The sequence below is a fragment of the Neofelis nebulosa genome, chromosome 4, assembly GCF_028018385.1.
Source record: "Neofelis nebulosa isolate mNeoNeb1 chromosome 4, mNeoNeb1.pri, whole genome shotgun sequence".
Lineage (NCBI taxonomy): Eukaryota > Metazoa > Chordata > Mammalia > Carnivora > Felidae > Neofelis > Neofelis nebulosa.
This window is the reverse complement of record NC_080785.1, coordinates 38,773,539-38,796,742: the sequence shown is the minus strand read 5'-3', so window position 1 is coordinate 38,796,742 and position 23,204 is coordinate 38,773,539. Positions and strand designations below refer to the sequence as shown.

Sequence of the window (23,204 nt, the reverse complement as noted above, 5' to 3'; positions counted from 1 at the left end):
GAACAGATTATTTGGAACAAAGAAGAGCAAGACTAACCATGTCATATGAATGGAGACTTTTTATTGTGAATATTTTCAGTAAAATAAAAAATAATAGTGACAACGCACGAAACTGAAAACAACAAATAAAGGAACAAATGTATCCATGTTTCGGGAGTTTATGGCTGTGAACCTACTCACCTGTGCTAATGTGTTCTGAATCCTCTATGAGACCTCTGATAATGAAGAGTGTATTTCAATAACATGGTTTGGTAGAAAAGTACTTACCAGTGATCAAAATATATGGGGTCTACAGTAGGGGTCTGAAGCCCTCTGATGGCTTCTGTTCCCATTCTCAGCAAGATAGGATGCTCCTGTCTTCCTGCTCCTCTGCCTATCATATCCACTGAGAAGCAATCGCCCTTCTGTAGGAAGGCCTTTCTGTAGGAAGGCCTAGGGTCTTGGAGGCCTGCAGGCCAGGGTGCTCCCAACCCTCTGAATAATCAAGTGGCTCTCTCATAGGGTGTTCCTTGGATAATCAGTTGCCTTCAAAGAGCAACACACTTAAAGCTAGGAATGGCCAATGCCAAGGAGATTTTTCTGTTTCTCTGTACACATTCATGTTTACCTCCATATCACTCCCCTCTTCTAAAAAAGCAAAACTGCCTAGTGATTCCAGGTATGCAAGTTACACAACCCATATTTCATCCAAAAATGTATGACCAGGTAGTATCTTTGGTTGAAACATGTAATGTGAAAGATTAGGATTCTGACCAAGCTACAAAAAATTATGAAGAATATTTCTAAACTCATGCTGAACAGTTAAATCACTGAAATAAATGGATGATCTCCAAGAGTAACAGTAACCAAAGACAGAAAACATTTAGATGGTCATGTTCTGGTAAGCTAATCAGAAAAATAAAACCCTGAACTGTCTGATTCTTCAACACTCATACTTTACGAAACCATTTGACCAAAAAATACTCCATCTGGTACCTTTGAAAATGCAAAAGCACTGGTCTTAAAGTTCACTGTGCTGTGGATAGAAATAACAATTATCATCTACTCTACCATAAGAAGTGAAGGGAGATGCACCAGGAGCCGGAGAGGAAACAGTGGGAGCCAAAAGACAGAAAGAGAAGAGTGAGGGGTCCCTGGGTGGTTCAACTGGTTGAGTGTCCGACTCTTGACTTGGGCTCAGGTCATGATCTCACAACTCGTGAGTTCAAGTCCCACATCAGGGGTGCAGAACCGGCTTGGGATTCTCTCTCTCCTCTCTCTCTCTCCTCTCTCTCTGCCCTGCTCACGTGCACACACTCTCTCTCAAAAATAAACATAGAAAGAAAGAAAGAAAGAAAGAAAGAAAGAAAGAAAGAAAGAAAGAAAGAAAGAAAGAAAGAAAGAAAGAAAGAAAGAAAGAAAGAGGGCAATACCTGGGTGGCTCAGTTGGTTAAGGGTCCGAGTTCAGCTCAGATCATTATCTCACAGCCTGTGAGTCCAAGCCCCGTGTTGGGTTCTGTGCTGACAGCTCAGAGCCTGGAGTCTAGTTCAGATTCTGCCTCCCCCACTCACACTCTGTCTCTGTATCTCTCTCAAAAACAAACATACATTAATTTTCTTTTTTAAAGGAAAGGAAAGAGAGAAAGAGAAAGAGAGAGAGAGAGAAAGAAAGAAAGAAAAAAAGAAAGAAAGAAAGAAAGAAAGAAAGGAAGGAAGGAAGGAAGGAAGGAAGGAAGGAAGGAAGGAAGGAAGGAAGGAAGGAAGAAAAGTGAGAAGAGATGAGGGAATGGTTCTGCCCTGCTGGCTCCAGAGCCTCTATCCAAAAGGCAAGAACATCAAATATACAGTGATTTCAGGCTTCTGTGTCACTGCTTCTCCAGCATTTTCTCAAATGCTTTCTGACTGACCAACAGGGTAAGATGCTTCTGACAGTCTGAGGGCAACTGTTACTGTGCTCTATCCTAGAACAAGTGGCAGTGGACAACTCAAAACAGGAAGCCTCAAGCAGCTTCCTAAACGGGGGCTAACGCCCCCACACCCCCAGGAGCTGGTGCTGCTGCAGTTCAGGCAAGACTCTGGGGAGCAGGTGGAAGGTGTGCTGGCTGCCCCGCGGGGGGCCACTGGACCAAGAGCTTCGGTGTTCACTGTGGCACAGAGGAAAGGTGAAAGGAATGTCCAGTGGGAAACAGAGGAACTTGCTGGCCTTGTCATCCAGGGGCTCCTAACCTGGGTGTGCACAACATGCTCTGGGGAGCTGTGTAAAAGCCAGGCCCTTCCCTGGAGATCCTGAATTACTAGGTCAGGATGGACCTAAAAGCTCCTGTATGTTTAAAAGCCCAGACATGTTTAAGAACCATTGTTTTGACCCAAGTGCCCCAGGCCCTAATGAGTTAGAATGGCTGGCTATCTTTTATGAGTCATACATACCAGAAAACAGGTAACACAGGCCTGGTATCTTCAAGTCAAAGACTTTTCCCCTTTCTTCTCCCAACCACATGACCAGACAAGGGACAGAGTTTTTCCTTGACAATGAATGAAAGCAACTTCTCAAGCAAGACTTCCTAGATAAAGCTATTAATGTGCTTTCTAATTTTAAAACTAAAGCAACATTAGGGTCATGAGCTCTTCTGATTAAAGGGAAATGGAAAGAGAATGATCCTCAATACCAAGGTTCCCGGACTTTACCTCAAGAGCAGATTCTGAGTTTTCTTTTTTTTACAATTAATGCCCATGCCCAGATTCGCTTTACAAATATTTGAGGGCGAAGGACTAAGCAACCAACGAATGTGATGGCTTTGTCAGGACAGCAAAGGATTTGGTTTTAGCTGGATGATACAAGGGGACATAATTTTTTAAACTACAGTCAACTCTATTGCCAATTTGGAACATCAAGCTGATTCCTTCTTACTACTTAAGATGATTTAAAAGCATTTCATGTTAGTTTTCATTGCAGAGAATACAGCTATCTGAACTGAAACTCTCTCTAGAAAAGTAAAACTCAATCAAAAAAGAAATTCACTGCTTTTTAAAGTTATAAATAAGTGATGTACAGATCACCTGCTGTTTCATAGGCATTGTGCTATTCATCATTGACTGAGGAAGTTTTAAAAAATGATCTGGGTTGATTGTTGGTTTGACAAAAACAGTAAAAAGTTCAAACAGTTCAAAAGATTTGAGACCCCAGAAATCCCAATGTTGATTACAAGTAAAATTCTTAGAAATAGCTACACTGGTTGAGCCACTCAGGAAAATACTTGCTTGCATCTATCTCTAGAGAATTCATTAAGAATTTCAGTAGAAAACAAGTTCCGCAAAGAAGTAATGAAAAGTAGGCAATGATAGGATCTGATCAACACAAATAAGAACCAAGAAATAAGAAGACCTATGTAGGCAGAAGAGCTTATGCTTATTCTTCTGGGAATTTATATAACTTGATCATTGTAAATACTCTACCTTTGATACTTCATGAGGGAAAAAACACTGGTCTATGTACAGTAATTATTCTGATCTTTTTGTTAGGGAAAGCATTTGTAATAAGGAATCTTGAAAATAAAGCAAACCCAAGCTTAAGTACTCTGGGCTGAAGCATGCAGTTCCTTGCAAGGAAGTATTAAATGAAAACAGAATAAATAACAAAACTTGAAATAAGTCAAGCCCTGCAAAACCAGTAAGTACAACACATCTTGCATGCATATATTAATTAGAAAGATGTTCTATTTTTTATTTTATTATTTTTTAATATTTATTTATTTTTGGGGGGAGAACCCAAGTGGGGGAAGGGCAGAAAGAGGGGGACAGAGGATGGGAAGTGGGATCAGGGCTGACAGGCTGAGGGCAGCAAGCCCGCTGTGAGGCTCGAACTCATAAACTGGGAGATCATGACGTGAGCGGAAGCTGGACACTCAACAGACTGAGCCACCCAGGCACCCCAAGATGTTCTATGTTTTAAAAGAAAATAAGAAAAATCAAATTTCCTTTCATCAGTTTACTGACAGGTTGGATTCATTGCAAGTTTAAAAACTGAAAACTTCCTAAATAAAATTTTTTTTAATGTTTACTTATTTTTGAAAGAGAGAGACAGAATGAGAGTGGAGGAGAGGCAGAGAGAGAGGGAGACTTAGAATCCCAAGAAGTCTCCAGGCTCTGTCTATCAGCACAGAACCTGATGTGGGGCTCGAACCCACAACTGTGAGATCATGACCTGAAGTCGGACATTTAACAGACTGAGCCACCCAGGCGCCCCAAAACTGAAAACTTCCTAAATGATTATTAAGTACTATGTATTAGCCAGATGTTACATGCTTTTGGAACTTTTTAAAGGTCAAATTATTATTATTATTATTATTATTATTATTATTATTATTATTATTATTATTTTAACCAGGCAGCTACAAAGTCTCTAAACTGATATACAGGGACGCCTGTGTGGCTCAGTCGGTTGGGTATCTGACTTCAGCTCAGGTCATGATCTCGCAGTCGGCGAGTTTGAGCCCCACGTCAAGCTCTGTGCTGACAGCTCGGAGCTTGGATCCGGCTTCAGATTCTGGGTCTCCCTCTCTCTCTGCCCCTCCCACACGCATGCTCTGTCAAAAATAAACAAAAAAAATTTTTTTAACTGATACACAAATGTTAATGTGTATGAGAATAGGTATATTAATTTCTGTAGAGGTTTGCAGTTTCTATAATTCTGAGAAGAAGCTGAGGGCACTAAAAAGGTTAGAAAGCATCATGTTAGACACTGCAAATATTCTTCTGAAATGGAAACAGCATATCAGTTACAATGCAAAGAGGTGGCACAGAAACTATCTTTTAAAAATAGTTCTTGACTTAAAGCTCAATAGCATTAGAATCTGAGTTCTGGAAGGGCAGGAATTATTTTTTCTGTATTATTCATTGATGCGTCCTCAATGCCCAGGTCAATGCCTGGCTCTGATGAAAACAGCAGTAATTGTTTGTTCAATGAATGAACATCAATGATTCAACAGCAATAGTGTGAAATCCATCATGCTCAATGGAAACAAAAAGAAGACACAGTCTCTGTTTAACTTGTGGTTAAAAGCCTCTAAATAGAAATACTTAGGAAAAAACACTGCATATGAATCTGCCATTTTTAATTCAGATTTTTTAGCATAACAGATTTTGCAAATGATGCTCCCATAGGTACAGGTCTGAGAATGTACTTCTGATTAATACAGAGTAACATGTCCATCAACATTCCTCAACACCTTGACTTCTCCCTCTTACTCATAAGCACATCCCCACTGGAATAGAAGGATGGCAGCAAAAATGAAGACAATAATGGAATGATCTTATAATGTTTTGCCTCAATGACAATAAAAGACTTGTAAGCTTCCTTTAACCGTATCACTGACCGCCCTGTGGGCACAAAAAGAAGCTGAGAAGATCGAGTCTCTTCAGAATCGGAGCCAAGAGGTGCCGTATCATTTCTAATTCCTTTATCAGCGTACCACTTTCCTACAACAGAAATGGCACTGAATACCAAAGAAGTCCTTGACAGGTGGAGTGCTATGTGTGACCCTAACCTCTTCAGTGGGGAACTTAGGACAACTAAATCTGAATTCTCTACAAGCAGCAAACACAGGGCAGAATCCTGATGAAATGACCAGAATCCTGATGAAAAGAACACCAATCTGGTCATCTTTTAAAACACAGGAGGGGCGCCTGGGCGGCTCAGTCAGTTAAGAATCCAAGTCTTGATTTCTGCTTATGTCATGATCTCATGGTTTGTGAGATCACACCCAGCGTGGAGCCTGCTTGAGATTCTCTCTTTCCCCTCTTTCTCTGCCCCTTCTCTGCTCATGCGCTCTCACTCTCTCTCTCTTCTTCTCAAAATGAATAAAAACCATTAAAACACAGGAATCAGGGTAAAAGGACCTTCTGGTCGCATTCTATGACATGGCATGGCTTAAGTAAGAAGAGACAAGTAGCCAGAATAAGTGCAGAGAGCTAAAGCGAATGAGAAAGCCAGTTGTCAACCCAATGACTCTATGAGCTTCCACTTTTCTGCCACCTTGAATTTCCAGCCACTTATTATTATAATACTGTATTAATCTGCAATTTGAAAAATAATTGATATCGTACAGCTCTTAAAATACTACAGGGAAAAAGAGTGGATGGAGCACTTCTACCTGGCTGTTCTCGGCTTGAATGAAGTTATTTCTTTGCTTCTTTTGTTTTTAGATCTTCCTCCTGGTCCATTTCTTAAAATGTCTCCTATTAAAGACATCACCACATCTCTAAAGCAATTATTGTTGTTGTTGTTAATATGTGACACAGAAGTATGACCAAAGGGAAGCAAACCACGAAATCTGATCGACTCCAAAGTGACAACAGTCCCAACGTTCACGCACCTGCTGGAAGAATTAAATGATGGAAAAGAAGAGGCAGAGTGGAAAGCAGTGGTGCCTTTAAAGAGGAGGCCCCAGGGAAGGTCACTGCGGGTCACTGATGTACAGACACCCACAGTGAAATGTGTGCCAACATGTCTAGACACAGCAGGAAACGCTCTGGGCCGTATGGAATAGTTGATATTGCCACAGTCCAAGGAGAATCGCTGAACGCCTTCTTCATCTATTTTTGTTCTCAAGCAGAGTTGTGCCCCCTGCACGTATGGCCAGACGTTTTCTCGACATTGTTGCTTTGCTTTGGAGAGGTTACAATTTTGAGTTAGCTTTATACCATAAGACTCTAAGAAGAGATCTATGCCAGCTCTCTTTTAACATTCACAACCATACATGCTCCTAATTTATGACAAAAATATAAATGCTGAACTTATGTGATCACACTATAATAAGTTGTAAATGATGTATGAAATGAGAAATTCTAGCACAGTGCTCAGAGAATTAAAAAAATCTCATCTGCTCTCCTAACTGTGTTATGTACTACAATACATACACAAAAATATTAGCATTTTTCCTAGTCTGGTCTGAATAACTATGCTCTTTGACAGCTGCCTTCTGGAAGCTCTTGAAAAATTTTCCCGGGAACTGAATTTTTCAAAACAAAACAAAACAAAACAAAACAAAACAAAAAACAAAACTCCACTTCTTTAATTTTCTTTAAAAAATGAAACAGCTAGTATTAGATCACATCTGCCTCTGAAGAGACCTATCGGAAGCTACAGTTTTAATTTTTTTTTTTATTTTCCTCATCATTATGCTAGATTCCCAATCTGCTCATTCTTTTCCAACTCTGAGGTTCCAGTCGCCAACTCCCATCACCTGTTTCTGATCCCTACTTCCTGAACACCTCTGGCAAAAGCTGGGTAACCTGGGAGCAAGCATGCACTACCCCTTTCAGACGTCTCTCTTTGGAGGGGTCTCACCACACTCAACAATTCAATTACTCCTCTCCGTCTCGTTTCCTATCACACTTCTGCTCAGAGTCCACCTACCTTGTTCCTGTAACTCACTTTCAGCCCTCAATTTCCTTTCATCCTCTCTTCTGCTCCCCAATGATAGCGGACATTGTTTTCCAACGTTACCTATAAAAGGTCAAGGCCACAAACCCAGTTGCTCCTTTCCATCTCAACATCTTCTGTCCATTTTCTGCCCTCAGCTCTCTTCCTTCCATGTCAGGAGTGCCCTTCCTCTCAAAGTAGAGTCCTTCACTTGCATCCTGAATCCCTTCTGCCACTTGCTCCTTTGAATCACCCCATACTGCTGACGCACAACAGTTCCTCCCATGTACTTGTGTAACGAGTGAATGAATGAACAGGCAAACGGTTAGAAGGAACATGCCATTCACAGAAGGTTTCACAGAACTGTTCCATTTCCTCACCTTTGAGAGGACAAACCAGTACTAATTCCGAGTTTCTGAGAAGCTGATCCTAACGAAGACACAGGACTTTCCTTGAGCATATAAAGTACTTCCTCTCACAGAATCCTTATTAATCTTCTAAAAGCTGCTATTTTGCTTTATATATAAGTCAAAGGTTATACTTTAAAGGTAATATTATGATACATGTGTTATAGAATACTGAATGTCTTAGACCGCAGGAAAACATTTCCTCCTAAGTTTTGTCAAATATATTATGAAGAATATTATTTTCAGTTTATATAAACCTAGGAATATTATTCTAGGCAGAATGGAATCCAGACTATTCACACAACTAGCGACTAGACCAGACTAATAAACCAGTCTTCTTCAAAGAGACTGTAAATCATGCTTGCTCTCATTGCTTTTTTGCCTACAGGCATAAAACATCTGAAGCAGATGATTTATTAACAATACACACTATACTGCTAAAAGTTAAACCAAGAACCCATATACCTACCACAGGGAATCCACAACCACTAAATTTCATCACACTAATTCCACCTATCCCTTTATTCTTTATTTTTCCTGCCCCCAGCCCCACCCCATGTGAAGTATTTTAAAGCAAAACACATCCCTGATGCCATTCTACCTGTTTACTATTAAGTCTCTCTGAATCTTACCTAACCTTAACAGTATGTACCTAAAAAAATCAACAAGAATTCTTTGTAAAATGTCAAGAATTCAAGACCAAACACCATGTATCATTTCTGGTTATGTTAAACTGTATTTCCTATTTGGGTTTCTGAAAATCATAATCTTTATAGCCAATATTTACTGACCAATTACAAGTGCCAAGCATTATGCTAAGAAGTACATCTACTATCTCACTTAATCCTCAAATAGTCCCAAGAGGAAAGTGCTATTATCATCTTCATTTAGCACACAGTTAACAACCATAAGAGACACGAACTAACTTACCCAGGTTGATGCAGCTGCGGAATTAAAAACCCAGGATTTGGACCCAGACCCTCTGACACCAGAACTGAGCCACTTACATACCATATAGTGGTGCCTTCACCACTATACAGGAAGATATGTGTCTTGAGGATGAACATAAATTCAGATCTATTTCATAGTCCTATATGAATCCATATAAGAAACCTGTGCCTCACCACTAATATTCACTACTTACTTTTTTCTTAAGTGACAGAACTAGAATGATATACTAAAAAAGAAGGTGACTGTGGGCAGTATAAATTTTACATGGAATGAAGCATTTCAAGGAAAATGGAGAGTTTACATGTATGATTGTAGGAAAAATACAGAACTTCAGGAAAGAATGTGAACAAGGTACCAACAGAAAGTTAAATTTTATCTTAATTTCATTACTATGAGAAGACTTGGAATTTAGTCATCAGAGTAAGACTTTCCAGAAGTACTACTCTGCCGCTATTTTCTCAAGTAAAAGCCCATGCCAGCAATGTGCACGCATGAGCAGTCTTGTACTAAGCTAAGTACCCATGTGTGGCACTGAGACCCTATTAAATATATTCTCTGATGAGAATGAAATACAGTAATAGATTAGTCCTGAAACAAATTTACAGCTTTAATTAATGAAGCCTTACAGTACATCTGTAAACAAAGTAATGAAAGTTACAAAGGGAAGTAGTCAGCCAGTGAGCTATGTCATATTCATTGGCCCATGTAATTTAGAGTCTGTTATAGATTAAGTGACACATGTCCGTACAGGGAAGGTATGAATGAATACACATATGCATCGCTGTACAGCCTACGGAAAACATAAATGCTAGGAGTATTTCTGTCACCAAACTGTTCAACACCCAATTTCAAATGCCAGCCAGAGGAGACACATTTGCAGCATATAATGTTAAGTGGTTTGATTTCTTTATATATACATATACATATAAATACATGTAAATTTATATATGTATGTTTGTATTTATATATAAATATATTTATGTGTGTATATATATGTATATCCTGATATTCCCAATCCTGCAGTTCAGTTTATGCACATCCATACCCTTTCTTTTCTCCCTGTCACTGGTCCATGGCTCATCTCCCCACCTGCAGTCTCAAACCAGTCTCCTGATGCCTCCAAAGGGACACTGGTCCAGCAATTACTTCCCCTCTCCCCTGAGTGTAACCTCTCCTTTGTTAGTGGATCCTTCCTGTCAATGGACCTCAAGTCTCTCCCACTCCAGGTTCTTAAAAAAAGAACCAAACCCTCAACACACCCCTTACTACACACTGGTGAGTAAACCTTGGTTGAAAAAGAAAAGAGAATATGATAAATACTGAAGAAGATGAGAATAGAGGTTAAGAGTACTGACACCTGATGAGGCTACAAGTTAAAATACCAGCTGTGTCGCCTCGCACAAGTTACTCATTACCCCGGGGCCTCACTTTCCCTATCCATAAAAAAATGGGGATATTAAAAGTCCCTACCTTAGAGAGTTGTTACAAGGGATAAACAGATATTTTTAAAAGAGCTTAGAACAGTGCCTGGCACATCATAAGCATTATATGAGTGTTTTGTTAAATAAATAGAGAAGAAGAAAATAAAATAAAGTTACAGATAATATCTAGGGAAATGACTCCCTGACTTTTCCAGCTATCCCCCCGTGGAGTGGGGAAATGACAAACTTTCAACCAGATAGAGTCACTCCAAAAGCATTTTACTCATATAAAACTAGATTTTTCAAACTTTTTTTTTTTTTTTTTTACTAATTATGTTTTACAGTGCTATATCATGTCAAGACTGTACAAAACTCAACTAAATAAAAGTGTGTTCTATTTGCTGATAGTCCAATGCAGCTTTATCTGAAGGCTTCTCCGGGTCGGTGCTGTCACACAGACAAATGAGGAAGGGAAACTGGAAAAGAAGTACAGGGTCGGTGTACGTTAGCAAGATGGTGTCAGAAGTAGACAAAATCTTTACAGATGCTTACAGCAAGAGTTGGATGCCACATGCATCAGACGCCTAACATTCTGGGGTCCCTTCAGGTAAAATTAACTGGCTTCCTAAGTATGGCCCAACTTCAGTGACAATTTAAGATTGTTTTTGGAAAATGTACCCTTCGGTTTTGAGGAGATACCATGTGTGTCATTGTTCCACTGAGTGAACCAGAAGGGGACCATTTTCACACGTTGTCTCCTTTTGCATTTGACGTCTCCAAGTACCGCTATGACTTTTATCACTGGCATACGGGGTGAGCCAATGCTACTTCGCTTTTCTTCAAGTATTCTGAGGACTCAATTCAGAAAACCAATTTCTGGAGCACAGAGTATTTGTGAGGCCCTCTGCCTAGATCTAGTATTATCATTATCAGTAATTTATAACAACCTATTATTAATACTATCAGTCTCTGGAGTTCTAACTCTGGCCAGTAAAATCCTGCTCAACCATGGAAACTTTCAGGTAAATACTGAAGCCCTTGAGGACTGAGGCCCACAGGTTAGAGTGGGACAGACTGCCAGCTTGTAGCTCAGCTTTGCCTCCTGCCGGGTCTATAAGCTTAGACCAGTTACCTACCCTGTCTGTGCCTTGGTTCACTCCCTATAAAATCAGTGCTGGTAATATTTTTAAAGCATTTAGAAAGAAGTCTGGGAAATGGTTAGTGTTCAATAAATGCTGGCTGTTTGCTTCTTGGAGGAGGAAAGTTAAAACAAAAAAAGAAAAAAAAAGTCCTAACCAGTTGTCTGCCTTGTGGGAGAAATAAACATCTACCTCTCATCATCACTCTTCTCCAGGCTTTGCACATGTCAGTCACTCTAGTTACACCAGGACAAGGTAACTTCCTGTGATTAATAGTCAGGATAATGCTGTCAGATTACACTTAAAATGTGTTTTATTTTTTGTAAATTAGAGCACTAATGATCTTCAACAACAAAAGCATTCACTTAAACATACCATCTTTTGTCTATGGGCTTTCATTACTTGGGCTGGACTTTGAACTCAGAAAAGGAAAAATAAAAATCAAATGACCTGGTTTCCTCAAAAGAGAAATACAAAAAAATCTAAGAGGGAAAGAGAGAGGGGGAAAAAAAGGTGAAATGAGACTTGTGAAACTTAACAACCAGCTACAATATATGGATTTTATATGGATCTTATAAGTTACAACCTCCTTATTTGGAATTTGTAAAACTATATTTTGAGTCAATATGGGAATACTGAATACTGCCTGGATATGGATATCTGATGATAAGGGAATATTCATTTCTTAGTAATTTCTTTAGAGTTCTGCTTTTTAGGGCTATATCCCAAAATATTTACATACAAAAATAAAAGGATGTCGAGGACTTGCCTCCAAGTAATCTGGGGGCAAAGAAGAGGACCAGAAAGAGGTGTGGTTAAAACAAGACCCAGCCTGAGATGATCACTGTTGAAGCTGAAGGCAGGTACACGTGTACGATACTATTCTACTGTTTCACGTCTGAAATTTTATTTAAAAAAAAAAAAAAAAAAAAAAGGAAGCTTCACAAGACATGCATGTTGATTTTAAAATACCATACATCCCATACTGCATCCATTGCTGGGCCTAAGAAGAAACACAAGGAAGTCTCACAGTCATATCTTACCTTTCTGATACTCTTTCCTGAGAAGATGTGAATACTTTACACTCATTAGCTATGCTGGGAGCAATAAAGGAAGCCAGACCTGTCACCGGTTTCAAGATGAAGGAAAAGACAGAGGTGAGTGAAGAGGTCAGGGAAGCAGCAGTCAACTGGGAAGACCACAGTCACGTCCAGTCTTCAGATCTGTGCACCCTAAGGCCTCTTCAAGAGTTAATGGTGATATTGCCCTGTGCCATCAATGGAACCAAAACCACTCACAGCAAGGTTTTAGAAGCTCCTTAAAAGAACAATCACTACGCTGCCCAAGGCCTCGGAAAGCCAAGCAAATACATGTGAGACTGTTTTAACACCTACTAAGCACATATTTTCATTCTTATTCATTTCTTTGCAGATCATCTTTACGGTGATAATGAGTTTGGGAGGTGAGAGCCAACAGCCAAACTCAGTAAGTAGAAGCAATGAAGAAGGATTTAGGCTTGATTTCTTCTAGGGTCATTACCTCTCAGGTGGTTTATTAGAGGCGTGCGTGTGACAGAAGAAAGGGGAGGGGAAGAGGAAAAATGGGCAGAGGGAGAAGGGGGAGGCCGGCACACCTCACAGACTAAGAAAAAGGTCCAGCTCCTGGTCTGAACTTGGGGACTGCAAAAACATATTCTGAGGCTCCTGTACCCACCTTATTTTCCTACTTTCACCAAGTAAACAGGAACAAAACAAGGGGAATTCTGTCGATTCCCGACGAAACCACGAGACCAGCCAATATTAATCTTAAATTAAATTAATGCACTTCCTATAGTAATGCAATGTGAACATCAGTGGCCAAGGGGAATTTGTAGCCCTCAAAACCTTAGCCTAATAAGCCTGAGCAAAAGAGTGACCTCATGCGTCCCTTTTACATTCTCACTGTTTGTTAACTATTTTAGAGACAACATATTATACAACGTTATGAGGAACTTGTTAAACTACCTGGAAAAACCAAGCTAAGACAGACTTCAATATGTTAGCAAGTATTATCTCTAAATAATCTTCCCTATTTCTAAAGCAAGTGCTAAGCTGTAACTTGGATCTGTTTTTCAAGCCTTTTTTTCTTCCCTTTTTAGTATTGCTGGTTTGTGAAGGGGGAAAAGTTTTCTAACTTACTGATTCATTTCCTCCAAAAGTATGTAAAGCAGATTTTGAAACTATTATCACAGTTATTTACACATCTCATAAACTCTGTCCTTTCTACCCCAAAATGCTATCTTTAAATTGTATGGATATAGTCGTCTGTCCAGAAAAGTCCTATTAGTAGGTAATGATTAACATATAAAATAATTCACCAAAGATTTTATGGCTATAAATGCATTAAAAGTAAACTTCACACATATTTCTTAGGAAAAAAATATTTTTTTACCAGGAAAAAATACTCCAGAATTACTGTGTGTTTATAAAACAATATATGTGGCTCAGAGTTACTTAAAACTGTCAGCATTTATTTAGTAAGCATAATTTTTAAAAAATATGGTAAAGTTGGGTCATTATGTATGATTTGTGTGATATGATTTAAATTATAAATTAAAATTTTTAAGGTAAAAGATGGGGTGCATTGTGTTCAGCTTTTAAACAAATCTAAAAGATTTCAAAACACAAAAAAGTCTCAACAAGGGTTGAGGCCTTTGAAAGACAACCAAAATATTCACTATAGGTTTCTCCTATATATTGAAAACTTGCCCTCAGAAAAGACTCTGAGAACTTAGAAAAAAAAAGTATGTGAAACTGTTTACTATGTCACAGCTCTAAAACTCTAATGGGAAGGCTTCCAAGTATTTACGTCTTTCTCAATATTACCCGATACAGATAGGATAAGAATAATGTAATTGTTTAGTGAAATTTTCAAAAATAAAACTCGTTGAGCCTGATAATAAAACAGTTAAGATTACGTGTTCCTCGCATTATCAGTACCAAGTAACTCAAATAACAGACCTGATATCAATGCCATACTTTCATTTAGTAATAATTATCATGGTTCTAGAGCCTTTTTTTGAGTTTTTCAAAGAACTTCTATAGGCATCACACATCTAACTTTCATGGGAACCTCCAGAGGGTAGGCAAGCTTAGAAATTCACACAGTTCTACAAATGAGAAAATTGTGGCTGACAGAGTTAAAGTATGCAACGTCATATATCCCAAAGCTTGCCAATTACAAATACTCACCATTCCAACATTAAAACATTCAAGGCAGGTTTTCATGTGCCGTTACCTGATTGGCCGATTCTCTTTACTGTCAAACAGAGAGAAGATGACTTCAAGCTCCTCTCCCAGGTTAGAACACATGAGGCTCTTCATTTGCACAAAGAGGTGGTGATTGCTGGCCTGTACTGGGGTATCTTTCTTCCGATGTCGGTGCTCCATCTGAAGGACACCCCCAACAACAAGAACATGATAAGCATGGACTGAAGAAAACAATGTGATCCAAAACTAGATAGCTACAGTATGATTAAGTTGTCCTGTGCCATCATTTTTTTTTTTTCCTGTGGGTTTGGCATCTATTTGGATGTTACATTCCAAATTTTCTTCCAACTCCTAAAATAAGAAACCATGAAGTTTCCAGACCATTAAGGAATCTTGCTTTAATAATTTGGTTTTTAATCATTAATGTTAAAAGGATACCAACTTGGGGCGCCTAGGCGGCTCAGTTAGTTAAGAGTCCGACTTTGGCTCAGGTCATGATCTCATGGATTGTGGGTTCAAGCCCCACAATGGGTTTTGGGCTGACATTGTGGAGCCTGCTTGGGATTCTCTCTCTCTCTCTCTCTCTCTCTCTCTCTCTCTCTCTCTCTCTCTCTCTCTGTGTGTGTCTCTGTCTCTGTCTCTCTGTCTCTCTCTCTCCCTCTCCCCTGTCTGCCCCTCCCCGACTTGCACTTTCTTGCTCTCTCAAAATAAATAAGCTTTACCAAAAAAAAGAAAAAAAAAAAAGATACCAACTTATTGAGTAGATCTATGAAGTAAGAAGTTCAAAAGATTCTACTGTTCCCTTATCAGCTTCCGAGGTGAGAACAAATTACTAGTCATCTTTAAAACGGCAGACTAGAAGTGCCTGGGTGGCTCAGTCAGTTAAGTGTCTGACCTTGGCTCAGGTCATGATCTTGCAGTCTGTGAGTTCGAGCCCCGCATCAGGTTCTGTGCTGACAGCTCAGAGCCTGGAGCCTGCTCCAGATTCTGTGTTTCCCTCTCTCTCTCTGACCCACCCTCCTCAAAAATAAATAAACATTAACAAATTCTTTTTGAAAACCAGACTAAATCTGTCTGGTCATTTCACTGATGGCAGTTGAACAGTGCAGCTGTCACTTCACATCTGTCATAGTTCAAAGTCCTTTTATGTATACTCAATTGCAAAATTGTGGTAGTTTTCTGAGACATGCTGTGGCAAGTGATATTCAATCACTAGAGCAAGAAGATATTTCTTTTTTTTTTTTTTAAATTTTTTTTTTCAACGTTTTTTATTTATTTTTGGGACAGAGAGAGACAGAGCATGAACGGGGAGGGGCAGAGAGAGAGGGAGACACAGAATCAGAAACAGGCTCCAGGCTCCGAGCCATCAGCCCAGAGCCTGACGCGGGGCTCGAACTCACAGACCGCGAGATCGTGACCTGGCTGAAGTCGGACGCTTAACCGACTGCGCCACCCAGGCGCCCCGAAGATATTTCTAACTTGCAGTGGAGCTATATGCAGGCAGACTGGGCAAGTCAGTGGGATGTCTAAGGGGAAGAACAGCATCCATATCCATCTCATTTCTGCCCTCAATATGGCTACATGGGCTACACTTGGGAGGCAGAATCAGAAGTGGGAAATAATACAAAATAAAGAGGAAAGGATTCACCCGTGGTTTCAGGGGTGAAGAGAACATGCGTGTGATCATTCAGGCAACACATACTTGTTAAATGTCTATTATGTGCCAAGCACTGGGAACACACTGATGAGGAAAACCAGAAATAGCCCCTACCTTCACAGATCTTATCTACCAGAGGGAGCAGACATCAGCAAAATCATCCCACATACAGATGGAAAAATACACTGTGACGAATGGAAGGGAAGAACCAGATTATCATGAACATCTATAAGGAAGCAATCTGCCTTTGCATCCGGGCAGTCAGAGGAGGCGTCTTGAGACAGTGATACTTTGGCCAAGAGCCAAAGAGTGAGCCGGGCCGAAGAACCATCTCGGACAGTGCTTCTCAGACTATGTAGAGAAAAAACCCAGCTTGTTCTCCCCTCAATCTACTATAAACAGATATTTTTTGTTTCTAAACCTTTACTCACCATTTTTGTACTTGGACCAACTACAAACAGTTCATGGTCCAGCTAGTTCATGGACCACCTTTGAGGAGAACTGATTCAGGGTAAGAGCATGGGGAAAACATACACAAACACTTGTGTATTCACAGAACAGGTGCTAAGAATGTGGAGGACTTTTGCTTTCCTAACAAAGACTTACTAATGACCACCTCTTTTGGGTGACCTGACAATTAAAAAAAAAAAAAATAGCTCAGGAATTAACTCCATAGTAATGAGGTAATATCCTTTGCTTATGGTTAAGGTACATAATTCTGTACATTAGTTATCCTTTTATGTTTCTTAGTTCAACAAGTGCTGACTGACCAACATTTGAAAGGAAAAATATGCCATCTAAACTTACAGTTGTAAATGTACCAATGAAATTACCATGATTTTTTCATGCTTTTATCTTTAATTTGAACTACTCAAAAAGTAAACAGTTTAAAACCCCAATTAACCAAATGCATCTGTAATCACTGTATACTCAACAGGTACAATGGACGTCTCTCTGTGAAAGTGAAGTTAAGTACACTTTCTTGTAAAGTGCACCTCAGCATTGTGTTATGTGTTAGTCATAATTGCTAGAAAAAGCTTCCTGCAGAGAAATATTCTATCAGTATAAAAAAAAAAAAAAGGCATAAGCATTGTTTTCTGAGAAGGCTGCTCTATATTCTCTATTCAAAATTCTTTTTCAACAGAGCAAAAGAAGCATCATACATTCACATAACTACATCTCTTTAACTCACAGAGAGCCTTTTTATTTTCTGAAAAATGCTAACTATCTACTGGTATACTTAAAAGTTCAGGGTAATACCGCACCAAGTACCGTGAACAAATGAATGACTACCAAAAGACTAGAGTGGGAAAAACAGGCATAAAAAAACCTTATTTAAATAAAGGACCTCAAGGAGTTGTCTGGTCTTCAAATAGCACAGAGTTCCTAGCATCAGTCATGACATTCACTAAAAACTAAGCCCTGGCAGGGGGGGAAAGGGGGGAAGGGGGAGAAAGCTATTTTACTCATGCAAGGAATTCAATATATCTAGATCAGTGGTTCTCAACCTTGGCTGCACTTTAGAATCACCAAGAGAGCTTTTAAAAAATACTTATGCATAGGACCTATCCCAGAACAATTAAATTAGAATTTCTAGGGGATGGGGGGGCCAAGAGAGTGATAGTTTTAAAAGCTCCCCGGGTGATTCTAATGTGCAATGAGGGTTGAAAACTATTGATTGAGATCATATGCTAAGACATGCAAATCACAGCTGACTGAAAAATGCATTGTTGCATCTCCTGTGCAGTTACTGCCTTGCAACCTTGGATCTTTGCATGCATGCTTGTAATAAGCCTGCCTGCTTCCACCCTGATTATGCAGATGTGACGTGTGTCCTCACAAATTGCACTAAAGTCCCCCCTCCCTTCACCCACCACTGTTCCAGGTCTGGAAGAGATTTGGACTTAAGTAGGTTATGATTATTTATCTCTTGGAAACTCACTACTATGGAGAAAGGCTAAAAATATCTCTGTGAAAATAGTATTACAAAAACAAAATTAAAAAGGCATGTTCACACATCAAGGGCGATAATTTGGCAGTTGTAATAAACAGACAAAAATCCATCTCAGAAATAATTTATGGTTAAAAGGCACCTATCAGTTACTCTAAATGTGCTTACAGTTTAACTAGATTTTTGATTAGGAAAGAAAGAGATTCATTCCAAAGATTTATTTAAGGTATGCAAATTTTGTGTCCTCGTATAATGTATAAATTACTGGGTGAATGGTCTATACCATGGTTTTTCAACTTCAGCATTACTGATAATTTGGGCAGGATATTTCTGTGTTGTGGGGCTGTCCTGGGTTTTGTGGGATGTTTAGCAGCTTTTTTGACCTCTACCCACCAGCACCTCTTCTCACCCCCATCCCACCTCATCTCCATTTGTGACAACCAAAAATGTCTCCAGACATTGACAAATGTCCCCTGCTCTCTGAGAACCATTGGTACATACACTAAGGATCACAAAGCAAGCAGCTAACATGATCTTATAAAACCAAGAAAGGTTCGTAAAAAGATACTCTGCATGCACAGATAACCAGAGAATCTAGCTACGGTTCTCTTTATTTATAGAAGAATTGAGATCTGGCCTTTGGCGGAAAACCAAAAGTTCCAAGTGGACATATGTTAACACTGTGAGGTTTAGCATGTGTTAACTGCTTAGATGAACATAATCGGGTGAGAAAGGTCTGCTAATGGGCTATCAAAAACCTAAAGCAAGACTCCCCCCCCCCACCCCAATGATAATGTATGGATTTAGTAAGGTGCAAACACTGTGTTTCAAATAGAACATGGAGAAGACATTTAAAAGACAAGTGGTAACAAACAACCTCTACTGTATGCCATGGCCCTTGATCCCTAAGAGACAATAAATAACAACAACAACAACAACAACAACAAAAAGGGTTTGGTGGTGATACTTGCAAAATTCTTCCTGGTAAGGAAGTCACTCACTATATGTTACCCACAGGAAAAGACCAGTGCTATGGAAAATGTGAAGTATTGCTACGCCAGGATATAAACAGAAACCTGAAGCTTGAAGGTAACATGTCCTTCTGAGGTTTATAATAATTTGCATTTTTCTTGGGCTATTGTTTGCTTTAGGAACAGTAAAATACAAACACTACTGGGAGAAATTTCATGTAAAATCCCAAATGAAGAGTTGGGGCTAGGTTTTGAGGTATTAAAAATGAAAAACACCCTCGAATGGTGGTCACTGCTCATCAGCAGCAGTCTCTTCCACCTGTGGCAGTCATTGCTAGTCCATCCCAGTCCAGGTAAGACCCTAGGGTCCTATCAACATAGCACTCCTGGCACCACCACTAACAAATTAGAATGTTGAAAGAGAAGAAGTCAATTTGCCATCCCGTATAAGACACAAAATGAAAGGAACAAAGATACAATTACACACACACAGAGAATCAAACTAGAAAAAATAAAATGTATTTGCCTAAGACATTATTAGTTGCTTATCAAATATTTGATATTCCTAGCTAAATGTGGATGTGACTAGTATGATCTGGCCAGTGAAATGGAACTGCAAATGTTGTGTGGAATTTCCAGCAAAGCTCCCTTCAAGTTGTTGAACTGAGCAGAACCTACCTCTTTTCTACTGCTGGAGAGTGGACGTAATGGCTACAGCTCTTGCAGCTATATTATACATTCAAGTATCCTTGATGATGGAAGCCAAGTACTTTAGAGCAGAAAAATAAGAGCCTGTATCACTTTTGACACTATGAAAGCACATACAAGCCCAGAACTTCCTGCCTGTTGGCTTGTATATCGTGAGAAAGAAAGAAATTTGTATTATGTCGAAGCTTCTATTACTTATTTCATTGGCCACAGCCAGATCTAGTCTTAACATTTACCATATAAGGTATCAATTATTCTTGCCACTTTGCCTAATAAGGATGAAATAAAGGTGAACGAAGCATGAAAATCAACGAAATGCTTAGGTGCTCTGGCAACATTAACTGCCAAGCAAAGGTATTTTACATGCATTTCTTACTTAATCTTCATAACAAATATGGTAAGAATTATTTCCTTACTTAATAGACGAAGAAATTGAAGTTTTGAGAGAGAGACTAAGCAATCAGCTCAAGACCACAGATCTGGTAAAGGGAAGAGAAAGAATTCACATCTACTTTTTTGGATCTATACCCACTGGTCTTTTCATAATACCATAACAACCTCAAAAATAGTGTGAGTGATTGCTTATTAAGTACAAAGCACTGTACAAGATTATCTTGGGCATAATAGATGAAGTATAAGACAGTGCCCACTCTGAAGAAACTTCAAATTGAGTGAGATTAAAAAACAGAAGTGAGAGACAAATTTGATGCTTAATGAGTTAAATAAAACAACTAAAATAAAGATGTCTCATTAAAGGATATGACTGGCAAATCAATTATACTCATTTTATTTGTTATACAAGCTAAGAATTAGTGATAATTTTACCTTGGAAAACTCTTACTTTGTCTCCTTCCTCTTTCGCTGCCTCCCTCCAATTAACCTTTAACTGTGTTTTTGCTACGTACCCAATATTCTGCTTAGCACTGATGCCACAAACTTCCTGCTTCTTGACTCGCAAAGGTCAAGGTGTACCACCTTTGGCACAAAGGTGTGCCACATGAGACATCACTCTCAAGAAGCTCAATGTGAAGGGAATTCTCTACAAAAAAAGAGAACTAATTCCAACTGATATAATAAAGTGTAGATAATCCAAACAGATGAGCGACTAAGGAAAAAAAGTGGTACAAGAATTGCTTTCTATAATCAGACATTAGCCCTAATGGGCTTACTGATGATTTTTTCCTCTCATTTTTCAGAAACAGATAATCTCAGGAGAAGAAAATCCCAATATTCTATGAAGAATATTGTAAGCTTGGGAAGCTATCCAAAAGAGGCAGGATCTTGCAAAAGGTACTCCTTTGAGCATCACTGTAAGATGCATGGAGCTTTGGCCTTTGAAAGCCCTTCCCAAACACATTTTTCTTTTATTGGGGGTTTTAAAAGGGCCTAGTTAATATCAAGAGATTAGTTAATTTTTTATGCAAGTATTAAGAATAAAAGGCTAGGGGTGCCAGGGAGGCTCGGTCAGTTGGGCATCCAACTCTTGATTTCAGCTCAGGTCATGATCTCATGGTTCAGGGGTTCGAGCCCCACATCAGGCTCTGCGTTGATGGTGCAGAGCCTGCTTGGGCTTCTCTCTCTCTCTCTCTCTCTCTCTCTCTCTCTCTCTGCCCCTCCCCTCTATCTCTCTCTCTCAGAATAAACATTTTCAAAATGCAAATAATGCTCTATGTATAAATGAACAAATGTTCTATGTATAAATGAATAAAAAATGCCCTCTCTCTCTCACTCTCTCTCAAAATAAATAAATAAACACTGAAAAAAAAAAGAATACAAGGCTAAATACAAGGTAGATTGGACTAGATTTGGGGAATCTAGATGCCAAGTAAATAAGTGAACCTTAACCTACCATGTAACTAGAAGAAAACTCAAGTCACAGGTGATTTCATGGTGGGCAATATGATCAAATATCTTAGGGTTATTACCAGACTTTAGCACTTAAGATGGATTAGGGTCTAGGAGGGGTGGGGGTGACACCAGCAGTTGGAGACAATGGAGGAGACACTTTCTATGGTATTTGGGCATAGTGGTAATGGGAGGACCGAGTGGGGTAACATGCTGGGGATCAATAACTGGATGTCATTAGTCACAGCCCTGTTGTGAAACACACAGACAAATATGTATGACTTGTAGGCATTTCTTTTTTTTTTTTTTTAATTTTTTTTTCAACGTTTTTTATTTATTTTTGGGACAGAGAGAGACAGAGCATGAACGGGGGAGGGGCAGAGAGAGAGGGAGACACAGAATCGGAAGCAGGCTCCAGGCTCCGAGCCATCAGCCCAGAGCCTGACGCGGGGCTCGAACTCACGGACCGTGAGATCGTGACCTGGCTGAAGTCGGACGCTTAACTGACTGCGCCACCCAGGCGCCCGACTTGTAGGCATTTCACTAGATTAATGAAAGCTACAAAGATGTGCAAAAGAACTTAAAACTTCTTTAGTTTTACTTCCCAGTATTTAAATGTTGAGAGCTCAGCGGAGCACGTCATGTGATTCTCAAACAGGGAAAGTACCTCGGTTTTTTAACTTGGGGCATGGTCACCTCAGCTCTCAATTGTCTACTTGCTCCAAATTAAACTTGGAACATCCTGTTCTTACAAAATCAATCAAGTACGAAGAGTGCCATGGAAACCACAAAATTAGCAGTGAGGTTATGAGCCAAGGTTTCCTGTACCTACCAATCGGTAGAGCTCTGTAATGCTGATGTCCTCTGGATCCACCATCGCATACTCCTTCCTAGGCACCAGGTCCAGTCCCAGTTGTCTAGAAAACACATTGCAAAAGTTTGGGGGAAATGTCATTTCTACAGAATATATTTAAAAAATCATCATTTTTACTGTATCACCCTGAAATTAGATATGTCACCCACCATGCTTCTTTCTCTCATACTTTTTACCTTGTATTAACTTGTTACCGCAGATGGAGTATCTAGCATAGCTAAGTTGGTCCCTGGACATAATTTGAGAAACACAAGATGACAAAGGCAGGTAAATCAGGGGAATGGACTGGCACCAGAGGCCTTGATGCTGTGTGGTGGGGAGCCATGAGCACCCCACAAACTATCACCACAGGAACCATTCCACCTTGGACTGGGATAGAAACAAGAACAAGGCATAATTTTGTTCTAGAAATTGGAGTTGAGAAGAGGGGAGGTTGGCCTTTAGGACTATACTCGGCACTAAAACACCTAGTCATATCTAGAGCTAATATGGATCTAATATGGATCTCTGGCAACACGCGTGCAGTCCTCAGTCACAGCGAGTTCTGGGGTCAGTTATTAGGAGAAACTCAGGAAAGGCAGGGGAGAAGAATTAAGGCAGCATAGTTTTAGGCCTGGGGCGGCGAAACAGTTT

General features: G+C 39.6%; 1 protein-coding gene across 4 annotated transcripts in view; it reads right to left on the bottom strand.

Moving 5' to 3' along the window:
• DOCK4 (dedicator of cytokinesis 4) overlaps positions 1-23,204 on the bottom strand; it is a 435,260-nt gene that overhangs the window by 206,116 nt on the left and 205,940 nt on the right. For all 4 annotated transcript variants that reach the window (XM_058724565.1, XM_058724568.1, XM_058724567.1 and 1 more), the window contains exons 7-8: positions 22,530-22,614; positions 14,594-14,745 (exon numbers count right to left, since the gene is read on the bottom strand). In XM_058724565.1, the coding sequence (XP_058580548.1) occupies positions 14,594-14,745; positions 22,530-22,614 (237 nt within the window). The remainder of the gene's footprint in view (positions 1-14,593; positions 14,746-22,529; positions 22,615-23,204) is intronic.